At 27.0% G+C, this 12,932-nt stretch overlaps 1 protein-coding gene across 1 annotated transcript; it reads right to left on the reverse strand.

Annotated features, from left to right (window-relative positions):
* Positions 1–5,247: 5,247 nt before the first annotated feature.
* Positions 5,248–12,400, reverse strand: LOC132936342 (uncharacterized). Its single transcript, XM_061003058.1, has 5 exons — positions 11,149–12,400; positions 10,570–10,746; positions 8,002–8,138; positions 6,573–6,871; positions 5,248–5,607 (listed from the first exon to the last, which is right to left on the reverse strand). The coding sequence occupies exons 1-5, from the start codon at positions 11,270–11,272 to the stop codon at positions 5,361–5,363; spliced, it is 984 nt and encodes a 327-aa protein (XP_060859041.1). The 5' UTR covers positions 11,273–12,400; the 3' UTR covers positions 5,248–5,360.
* Between the last annotated feature and the right edge of the window lie 532 nt (positions 12,401–12,932).

Below are 12,932 nucleotides of genomic sequence, written 5' to 3' on the forward strand. Positions count from 1 at the left end.
AAAGTAAGTGCCTTCTTTACAATGTGAAATATATAATTTTATTTCTTCTTTCATCTTTGGATATGGATTTTAAAAAAAATGAGTGAAGCTTTTGAGTGTACATTTTAGGAAACAAAGTGTTATCAGGTTTTTGAACATTTATTCTACTTGCAATATTTTCTCCAACTGTTGCAAAATAATTATTGAATTAATTGATACAATGATATTATTATCAGTCAATATTTTATTTGGATCATCAATTATAATATTATACTGAATATTTGTATATAATAATTTGTTTGTTTGTCTATTTTTTTCATTAATAGTTAATGGACCATTATTATGAGATAGATCATTATTTTTAGATAAGTTTTTTACTATATTATATTTCTGATAATTGGTGCTTATGGTTTTTTATTTATACACATTTTAGATTTTAATTTTCTCATATAGTTTACAAAGTATTAATACTTATATAACTAAACAAGAAAATTAAAATTAATGTTATTTCAAAAAAATGAGCTTATTGTACATTAATTGTATTGTCAGAATTACTTTTTTTTTGTAATACCTATTATTATATTATATTATATCATTATAATATAAGAAATACGATTCTGAGCGAAGGTGGTCAGTCAGTCTATGATTTTACTAAGTATATTTGATGATATTATTGTGAATAAAGTAATTTATATATAAGCTATTTACGTTTAACCTTATTTTAAATTTTCAATCCTTAGCTATAAAAGTTGAACATTTTATAAACTTTAACTACAAAATAATTTTTTCAAAATTCGAACTTTAAATGCTTATAAAAAAAAATTGTGCCTATATATTTTTAATATTTTTCAACTACTATTATAACGATATATCAAGAGCCTTGTATTAAATGTTCACACTTTTTTACTCAACAAATAAAATTGTATTGATATTTATAAAAATAAACAAAAAATTGAAAACTGACAATGTCCGTATACAGCTCAAGAAGAGTCAAAGTGTTTTCAAAATTTGATGGTGCATAGAAAACGAAAATATAAACATATTTTCATGTATCTACAGTTATTAGTTTTTGAATTACGACATAATAACAAAATCACTACATGAGAAATCGAGTGAATATCCAATGTTATAAAAATATGAACTTCAAACGTTCATAAAAATTTAATTTGATTTGCTTGAAGACATTTTTTTTTTTTTTGATAATGGTAGAAAAGATTATGAGAAATCTTGTATTACATTTTCACATCTTAGATTTAAAAAGAAAAGTTTTTATGAATTCTTATAACTTAAAATAATTTGCTAATTTTCGTGATTTTTTCGTATTTTGTCAAGTTTTAAACTTTAAATACTTATAAAATAAAACTGTGACTAAAGATTTTTAATATTTTTCAAGTCATTTCAATAATATAGTAGGAACTTTGTTTTAAATTTTCAAGTTTTTTTTCCCAACAAATAAAGTTTTATTGACATTCACAGAAAAAAAGGCTAATAAAATTGGAAACTGAATAAATGACCCTAAACAGTTCAAAACAAATCAATATATTTTCAAAACTTTATCGTGTATAGAAAAAGCGAATATAAACAACCAATGAAAGTTTCATGTATATAAATTCATTTGTTTTAGAGTTACGCCAAAAACCAAAATCAATTTTGTCAAAAACCGATTTTGAGTAAAACGTCCTATTTTTCCTTAATAATTTGTATGTTGTTTTCCCTGCGCTTTTGAATTTTAAATTTTGACCTCCCGAATACACCAACTAGATTCACTTTTCTAAAGATACTGTTGAAGATAATTTAAGCAGTTTTACTTCCCCCAACGGTGGTGACGGATACAAAAATTAAAAATTAAAAAAAAACATACATCGTTGTAAAATTAATACATTCATCGCTCCGCTCAGAATCTAAAAAATGTTAAAGTAGGTATTTTCAAAAACGCTGTTGAATCATTACGAAGATTGGAAACCTTTAATTATTTTTGTGATATCATTTTAATTCACATACAACTATAAAAAGTTATGCCTTATGCCCTATATTTTACTGTTTAATAATATTTCATACAATTGTATTTTAATTTTTTTTTTAAATTATTATGCTCGTATCTTTGCTGCTATACCGCATTCAGCGAGTGATTATTATGCTATAATGGAAAGTCGTCATTATTACCAGAAACTATTAATCTACAGTTATTTGTTCTAGAGTTACGCTTAAAAACAAAATCGATTTTGTCAAAAACCGATTTTATTTCCTTTTTTCCTAAATTTATTTTACGTTTTCCTGTCGCTTTTGAAAACCATTGGGAATGTTGACTTTCCCAATGCACAAACTAGTTTCATTTTTCCATCAAACAAAATACCTACTGAAGTTGAAAATCAAATCATTTTTACTGCCTCAAAAGGTGAGATAGAAAAAAAATCAATAAAAAAAAACCACACACACATCATTATAAAACTGATACATTTATGATCTATTGCCACGCACAAAATCTAAAATTATTTTAAAATCAGTTTGTCAAATGTTTGTAGTATTTTTTATCCAGTAAACAAGTTCAGAGTTTCATCTCGAAAACTGTATAAATAATAATTTACCATATACCTATACTGTACAATGTAGGTATATACATTATACATATGTGTGTATCTGTACCTATTTAACAATTGATAACAAATAATACATTTTACACAAGTAATAATACAAACAAATATTACTAAAAAAATGTATAAAATATAAAACAAATTAGAATTAGTTTTATATTGGTATGGAATTCGAACTTGAATGAGTTTCATGATATTTTATTTTCAATTTTTCTTATGGACAAAGTATTATTACTATATGATACTCAACAAGGTATTTAATTCATATAGGTACTTTAAAGGTATATAATATATTATATACTTTAGATTATTGGAGCAAACCAATTGATATTTAATATAATATTAAAATATTAAAGTTACATTGTTTAAATATGAATACTTACTACAAACACGGAATAGATTAAATTAAATTTATTAAGTTTAGTAGGTAACGTGTGACACACTGACACCTTTACATATAGGAACTGTAAACTAGGAAATAAAAATATTAGTATTGATAATAAGAAGAAGGCTTATAAAATATATATGAAAGTCATCCGGGTACACATATACACCTACAAATTACAATTGTTAGCATATATAAAGCCTGGTCTAGACCAATAAACATTTGTCGGAAACATATTATGTTTCTGACACTGCTGTCGACAAATATTTATGATACCGCTTATGATGGGAAATCGGAAACAATGTTGGAAACACGACAAATTTTTCTTGGGTCTGAACGGTGCTTAAGATACACTCAATAATAAGTTTGTTATTAGTTCTGGGAGCACAACAACTCACAAGCCAACTAACTCTTGATGACCATACTATTCGTAAGTATTTCTTTATTTTGTATTTTATAAGAATATTATGTAATAATAACAATGTGTCAATACATAAACTATAACTTAGTATTTTATCAATCTTTCCTAACCAAGCTATGATTAGATTATAATTCAAAAGGCTCCGAAAACCCCATTAGGTACAGTACCTAATGGCTAATATTAGAGTAATTAATTACTTAATGACTGGTGTAATAACTATTCTTGCCTTTGAGATTTTTCTTCGGTGATACGGACATTAATTTCATTGAAAATGCATTATCTTTACGTATAAATGGGACTTTACGAACAATAGGTATTCTTTTCATTTTGTTAGTATCTAAATATTATAATAATAAATAAATTTCATAAGGAATACCTAGGGTACACAATAGTCTTGCCCAAAGGTGGGCAGTAACTAGTTAAAAAGTTAAAAGTTGAGTTAATTGTTACTTTTTTTGATAACTTTTAACTTAACAGTTAAAAAAAAATAGAAAGTAGAAATTTAACCTAATTAGTAACTAAGTTATTTCTTTTTATAAATAATTGTAACTTAGCTTAGTTATTTTGTTAAAATTAAAGTTATTTACAAAAATTTTCTTATTATGATTTATGAACTGTATATTATTTGCATTGATATTTCTGAGAAACGCTATGATTAATTAAGTAATTTTGTCATTTTGAACACTTCTATTAGTTCTAATAGTTTGATTGCTACTTTTAATAAATTGATGAGATTAGGACTGTAAAAATATTTTTGAAGTAACATTTAATATTTTATATTTTAATGTGAACTGTAAATATTTTCTTTTTTTATCAATGTTTTAAACATTTTCCTTCAAATTAAAAAAAGAAACATTTAGATTAGACAATATTTAAAACCGAAAATAATTATTAACTTCACAAGTTTGCTTTATAACAGAACTAGCAGCAGTAGATTAATTTATATTTTTGAATAGAATATCATTAAATAGGTACTATATTATACTATATTCTATTCTATATTTCTATTGTATTTTAATGGAAACAAATGGAAAAAATCAAATTCCAAGATTCAACTACTATTTAATTGTTTTTAATAAATACTAATATTTAAATTATACTGAAAATATATAATTTTGATCGGTATGTACAGCTATAACAATAATCTAAAACAGTTGTATAATTTATAAAATAATATGGTCTGTGCATTTATTATTAAATTGTTTTACTTTATACCAAAACTAATTATTTTCCTACGATGAGATAAAAAAAACTTTTATGAGTAAGTTTAAGGTATTAAAAAAAAATAAAAAGTAACTTAACTTTTAACTTAACTTAGTTATTATTTTCATGAAAATTTGTAACTTAGCTTAGTTACTCAAATTCACTAACTTTTTAAAACTAACTTTAACTTAGCTTAGTTATTTTTTATTTTAGAATAACTTAACTTTAATAAGTTAAAACAATTGGTTAACTTGCCCAGCTTTGGTCTTGCCTAACTTTTAGGTTGACTGAATATGTCAGACATATAAACATGGGTTTTATAATAATATAAATTATGATTTATGGATAAAATGTATGTATAATATAAATGTTTATACATATAACTAAATTTACCTATAGAAACATGTGGGCGATGTAGCACCTAATATAAATAAATTGCCTTGATAATAATTTAATGAAAACTTCAAATAACATAAATAATTCTTTCTTTAAAGTTTTACATATTTTTAAAATACAGTACTGTAATAAAATTATCACAAAAAATTAGAATAATACCTATTTTTACTTTAAATTTCGATAGGTACCTACAGAAAATTAATAGTTGTTTTGATGTTTTTTAGTGTAAATACCTATTACAAGATAAATAAAATACCAAAATATTTGTTTATTTCCGAGAGTCTTTATTGTTTAATTTAGAAACATATAAATACATATATTATAAAAATAAATAATATAAAATAGTATGCAAATTTGCATTGAATACTTCGAATGATATAAGTAATTAATTATTAAATATTTTCACAATCGTGTCCCATAGGCCAAGTGGTTTTATAGAACCTGTTTGATTATTATGCACACGATTTGCAAGAAGCAGGGCAAAAGGATTTGAACCTGCTAACACTATAACATCAGGTTTTGATGTTGGAATAACATTTGCCTTGGAGCGCAAATCATTATAACTGGCGAGGTCCGTAACTGCACCATGTCTGTCATCTCCATCACTTGTCATTTGTACGGCATGTCGTGTTCTATTTGAGATAAACAAAAAAATAAAACACTTTACTATTTAGATATTAGAAAATTAATATTTAATATCAACACATTCAAAGTTTTTTTTAAAATTATTACTGCTTATCAATGTATAATGTACCTACCTATGTATAGTTCATATACTAAACAACTAAATGTCATTAATACCCCTTCGACCTACGATATCCATCCGTAACTTTTACTACCCATTATTAATTGTAAACACTTAGGTATATTTTTTTATGCTACATAACTATTTAAATGTCCGTTTGCTGTATCATAATATTAAAAATATCCATGTAATAATGTTGATAACATTAAAATACTTGTGTTTTACAATATCATTACCACAAATTGCAAAAAAAAAGAATATATAGGTATAATGTATCACTATTCTTAAATGTTTATAAGTACCTACAGGTTTTAATACTCTATGATACACAATTTTCAGGCTGTTCAGAATGGACGCTTATAAGATTTTATTCATTTTTTCAATACTTTTATACCTACCATAAAAAAAATAATTTAATAGACGTTTAAAGTTATTACTTACTTATTAGTTATTAGTAATTACACTATATTAATGAGGAAAATGTCAACAGTTCATTTTTATGTTAAATCAATATAAGCCATTAAGTGGCCTCGCTACTACTGTAAATTTTAGTTAAAAAAATCTTAAGTTTTGACAAAATTAAATGTAGTCATCCTACGCTATTCGATTTTAGTTCTGATAAAAGATTTGAATTCAACAGCAAAATGTCTTAATAGACGTACGGAACACTTTGAAATAATGTAGTCTTACCACTATTCTGAGCCTAATTTAGTGACCCACCTATAACATTAGTGCTAGTTACTGTTAGGTCGTATTATAATATTTATAATATTTATAATATACTACAACGCTATAATAATTTAGTAAATAATATAATGATAAGTTATGAGGCTTTTTTGCTACTAGACTAACATTTTGTCATCGTCTTTAGTTTCGCGTATCTTCCTGTGAAATGAGTTTGATCGGTTCCCAAAATTCTGTGGAATGTACCCCCGTCCCTCGTACCGCTTGGATATCGATGGCATTGACTTGGTAGATGTTGCAGTGGTTGTGACGGATCTGTTCGTGTTAATTACTATCAACAGGTTCCCATTGATGTTCCAAGGAATCACCTCCGGGTGATGCAGCATATCTGATAAACCGTCGCACGAAGAGCCTTTGCCAATAGCCATTCGGAGCGTCGGGTTGTAATCGTCGATCTTCTCATACAACTGCAATCCGCGAGGACAAGAGTAAAGAGTAAAGATATGAATCAACATTATGTAAGCAAGATTAGATTAGAGGGAAAAACGTATCCACGTATCCAGAGTAAAAATATTACTATAGAAATTGTTTCAAATATCTTATAAAATAGATACAGTAGTCACTCAATAATTCGAAATTCAGGGGACCGAGTTAAAAATTCGATTTATAGAGGTTTTCGATTTACCGAGTGTTCGAATAATTGAGGGAAAACAAATTAATTCGAATTAAAGAGATGTGAAAAATTGTATGTAGGTATATATTACATTTATATTGACATTTATTTATTATACATACATATTAAAGTTTAGATTAGGTAGGTAAGGTACGATAAAATTTATAAACTACGAATTACGATAATATTTAACCACCGTCGTTATTAGTTTCATTACGAATACGTCAAATAGATTGAAAATAATCTTTATATTTACATACATACGAACTTCCATATAATCGCGTTTAAGAAAATTCGAATTAAAGAGGTTCGTGGATAAAAATTCGAATTGTAGACATGTTCCACTGACAGACATTTCGAATTATCGAGGGGACCGGAATAGATACATTTTCTTCTAATTATAGAGGTTTTCTTAGGGGACTCAGCATTTAGTTCGATTTATGGAGTTTTTCGAATTATCGGGGTTTGAATTATCGAGTGACTACTGTAGTAGTTATGCTAATAATTGAACTTAGCTTGACGAATTAAGTTAAAAAATTAAAAAATACTATGGCATAATGAGTACATATAACCTACTATCATTGAAATAATGTATTACTAATCAAGTGTTTTAAAGTCGTCAAGCTAAGTACAATTATTAGCAGACTATAAAATATTAATATAAATTATATCTATAGAACTATGATAAACGATATCAAAATTTTTAAAGTGGGAATAACACGCAATTTGGTGGAGTGTTCTTATTGGGATTATTATTTACTCGACAACATAATAAAATTTATTTAAATTAGTTAGGTATACGGAATTCAACAGGTTTTAAAAATAGGATGATCGATATGAAATTGATTTAATAACGGATTTAAATAAGTTTTCAAATGCGCTAGTCGGTAAACCCAGTTGTAGACAAAATAATAATATACTTACGGCACATCTGTGACTTTCCGTATTTATGGCACCTTCATCGTATGGCCATACTTTGCTTATAAACATACGTCCCTTTTTGATGTCTGCCGACGGTGAGGGAGGTTTTGATATACAGTAAAAATGAAAATATTCTCTACCTAGATATGCAACCATGGGTAACAAAACAATACAAAACAAATACAAATTAATGTGAATTATGATATTTTTAAAACATATTTATAAATTATAATACAAAATTAGTGATAATCAATGAGGCCAATGAGAGATACAACCGTCAATCATCATCCGACATTTTATCATCATAGATGATTTTTGGACCCAGAATGATAATATAATACCTAAACAGCTAAACTAAGTAGGTATTGAATGTCTTTAAAGTGTGGTGAAAAATAGATATAGTATAAAAATGAATGACATTAACAGGGCATCCCCATTAATATCGGTAGGTATGTTAATTTAACCTAATCATAGCCGTAGCCAGACATTTTGTTCAAGATAATATGCAACTATGTAATAAGCTTTTGTACCAAATTAAGCCGTGGATAATGTTTAAAAGAAATTGTTTGTATATATAAACATTTAAACAAATTAACTGTTTCTATTTGCTCTCAAACATCATAAGTACACTAATTGGCTGAATTAATATTAATAACAACAGGTTACAAACTTCAGTATCTTGTTCGATGGAATCTAGTCGGTGCATTGGGGAGGTCAATATTTATAATACGCAATAATTTTCAAAAACACGGGGAAAATCAAAAAAAAATTTAAGGAAAAACGGGAATTTTTACGTAAAATAGGTTTTCGACCAAATCGATTTTGGTTTTTGGCTTATTAAAGCTGATGTTTTACTGATAACTGATAAGTCTTGGCAGTCTTGCAATTATGAAGTAGTTAAAAATATTTTTAAAATAAGTATAAACCAACAAGCTACCTAACTGATCTAAATACAAGGCTATTATATATATACCTATAGGTACTAATACTATAATTATTATAGAACTATGTTTAAACCTATAGTGAATTTATTTAATATTTACATCGTAAACATAGGTAGGTAACTCATTAATGCTAAAAGTAGAAAACGCAACAAAATAAAAAAATCAAGAAACATCAATAGTGATTCAAACAAAAATCTATGATACAACAAAAGTTCCAAACTGGTTAGTAACTATCTATACTAGTAACTCAAGTCTTGGGTATATCAACGGTTTAACTCATTTTTATTTTTTATTTTTGTGGGATAATTTTGTGACAATTCCAAAACGTAAGTATGTTTTAAAATAAAACCATTTGACTAATTAACAACTTTATAATATCTTGGAATAAAATTGAAATTATTAAGTCAGAAATACTTTGAAAAAATACTATTTTTTTAATATATAAATTTAAAAAAAACTTTCTTGTTTAAAATAACTAACTTTTTGAATATTTAATGTTCAACTTTGAATATATAAAAAAAATACATTAGCACTTATATACATACATCTTCCTATTTTATACACAGTTGATGTCTTTACAAATTATAATAATTATATATAATTATTTTATAACAGGTGAAGGATTTAGTTTTTAACTACCTACGTTGTTGAAGAAATGAAAACATTATCCACGTGTGAAAAATCATCATACAAACGGTTAATTTGAGGCCTAATATCAGATTCTATTGTACTTCCATACAGAAAAACACTTGTTAGTGAACTAAACCATAAATATAAAGCTTATGTAGAAATGTTAACTGGCAAAGTGTTGAGTGTGTTACTGCTGATATTTGGAGTTCCTACAATAAAAGCTATTTGGGAATGACTTGTCATTTTATTAATGAAATTAACTACAGTGGGTATTCTTATATTATATTAGCTTGCAAGCGTATAAAATTATACTTATTTAAATATTGCCAAAGTAATCAATGAAATAATGCTAGACTTTAAAATTGAAAATGAAAAAGTTACCTACCCATGTATTTATTGACAATGCCTCAAATTTTGACAAATGTTTCATACATTTCCAAACAATATAATGTTACTAACAATACACATATTTTTGATTCAAAATATTTATGCCTAATAAGTTGTAATGACTCAGATAGCGATGGTAACATAAGTAGTGATGATGATGTAAATAAATCTAATCTTGAATTTGATGTTGTAGATTCGTCTTCATTGATGTTAAATTATAAAAAAACTATTAATAATACCATTTCTCTACCAAGTCATATAACATGTTCTGCACACACATTAAATCTAATAGCTACAGTTGGTACTGCCAAATAGTAGATCAAGCTTAAAATTCAATTTGAAAAATTACATTTAAAATTTTATCATCATTTTAGAATCTTCTTAGTCTCAGATAAAGTTTTTAACTTATGCAGTTGTAAATTTCCAGTTCCCAATTTAACAAGATGGAATTATATGTATAATGCAGTATATAAAGTAGTTACAAATAAACAGAATATCTTTGTGTTTAATGAGTTAAAAATGAAAAAAATTACAAGAACTTTCTTAGTGTCATGGGCTCAGTGCAGAATCCTATACTTACTGTACTAAAATAATAGATTGTTATACGTACCATGTTCAGTACAATGTGGCCCAACATGATGCTTATTTTCGAACCACAAGCTATATGTTTGTGGCTTTACGTCACTAGAATTGTAGTTTATGTGGCCACACCCACTGATCAGCGCTGAAACTGAACCCTTAACAGTAACTGCATGCTCACCATTTTCTAGGTAAGGGCAACCTTCCACTGTAATACATAGTAAATAAAGGTAATTAGCAAGTTTGGTTTTTATAATGGGTTACCTACTTAGGGGTGTCGTGAAAAAAATCAAACGAGATAAAAGGCATATGGAAAAAAAAGTTAGTTGCTCAAAATCTTAGTGTGTTTAATTATTAAACGAAAAATCAATTTTTGTAGTGTTGGATAAAATCAATTTAAAAGCCAGGTACAAAAGGATATGGCACACAAAAAAACACATCATTGTAAAATCAATACAATATGAATATCACTCAGTTTAGAACCTAATATTTTTTGAAAAAACTTATAAGATTTATTTTTATAAATAATAAAAGTTATGATATGAATTAATATAATTATAGCAATTCAATTCTAACAAAGACGCAATGAAAAATTAATATAGGTACTTACTTTCTACCAATTTCTTATCGGTATCTAAGTCAACTGCATCGCGGCCGGTAATAGAAACGATGGTGATAGTTGATATTATTAATATAAGCGTCGACGCCATAACGATTTTATAAATGCAGATCATTAGAGAAAACGAAGAAAATGTATGGCAAACAAATGGTGTAAATAAAATAAAAATATCTGGATATGCGAAAGAAACGTCTTACATGAAGACAGATACACTGGTGAACTGGAACAAAAATGAAAACGGAATGCACACTGGTCGGCGGTCTCTGATACACTTTACACCCTCCACGAGGTATTTCATAGGCCTTATTGTTCGCTCTTGTAACAGTGGTGCAGGTCGTGCAGTCGTTTCCACCACCTAGTGCATAGAAGCGGCCCCACCGGCGCGCACTATTTGGCACTCCCCCACCAGCCCACATACCCATAAAATAACGTGTTTGTGTATGTTTGAGAGAAATACATACTACAAACAATCGTTTACGCACTAGGTCGTAAATAATGAAATAATAATCCAGGGACTGGAACCTTTTGAATTTATCGGTATCGGTTCGGTACTGGTCCTCCAAAAATAAAATAACTGTTCCGGTTCGATTATGATATCAAATAAAGGTATCGGTTCCAAATAATTTCGGTACTGGTTCTAGATAATTTAGAATACGAAAAGTATAATAATTTTAAATACCTATCCGGAATGCGGGTTTAATTAATAGTATGAGAATTATTTGAAAACTCATATAATCATACATAGTTTATACCATTAAATACCATTAAATTATGATAAATACAATTATTTTATTTTTGAACCTAAAAAACCTATTTAATTAAAAAAATTACAGTTTGGTTCCGGTATTTATTTATTAAAATAAAGGTTTCGGTTCCGGTTCCGGTTCTTAATATATTAAAGGATCTGGTTCCAGAGCCGGTTCTTTTAGGTTCGGTTCCAGACCCTGTTATAAACTATAAATTAATATAAATTTTGATACATACATAGTTTAAAAATTTAATGCATCAGATTTGTATGAAAAACACCGATTTTTATAAAGCTAAATATTTACCTGATTATATAAATTGGGTTATCGAAAAAATTTAGTTTCATTTTTTTCAGTACAATAACAAGTACCTAGTTGAAATGTATTTTTTTACGACTTTATGATATCTATTATCGAAATACGCCAATATACGTAGCACCGCATTTTAGGTGGATTCAATTTTTCCCAGACAAAGTCGGGTGATACAACTAGTATAATATATTATTATAAATAATTAAACATTAAATATATTACCAACTCAAATGTTGTTGAAGTTGACCAATATATCTATGGAATATTTTGATTGAAAACACATTGAAGCATTTAAGTTTTCACCCATATGAGTCACAGTATATGTACCTAGTAAAATCATATTATTTAAATTTAAAAAGTAATTTTACTAGTCGATCTGCATAATATACTACCTGTCTACCTTGGTACGTATCGACGACACATAGGTATAGGCTATCGTCATAGTCGGGTACGCTTCAGCATAACTATTATTATATTATGTGGAATAACGATCGGCGTTTTGGGATTTAAATGTATATGAAGGCCGTATTTGAGAGGGTTTGGGGTTACCCAATTTTATTTTTATTTTCGATAATTACCAAGGTATGGTATTTACGGTAATTACCGAGGTAGGTGTGGTATTTTATATAATTACCGAAAATACCACATTTACAGGGCTTGAAACCTATTGAAAAAATTTTGGTTTCGGTTTTGATTTAAATTTTTCAATACCAGCAT

This window comes from Metopolophium dirhodum, chromosome 1 (assembly GCF_019925205.1).
Source record: "Metopolophium dirhodum isolate CAU chromosome 1, ASM1992520v1, whole genome shotgun sequence".
In the NCBI taxonomy this organism is placed as follows: Eukaryota; Metazoa; Arthropoda; class Insecta; order Hemiptera; family Aphididae; genus Metopolophium; species Metopolophium dirhodum.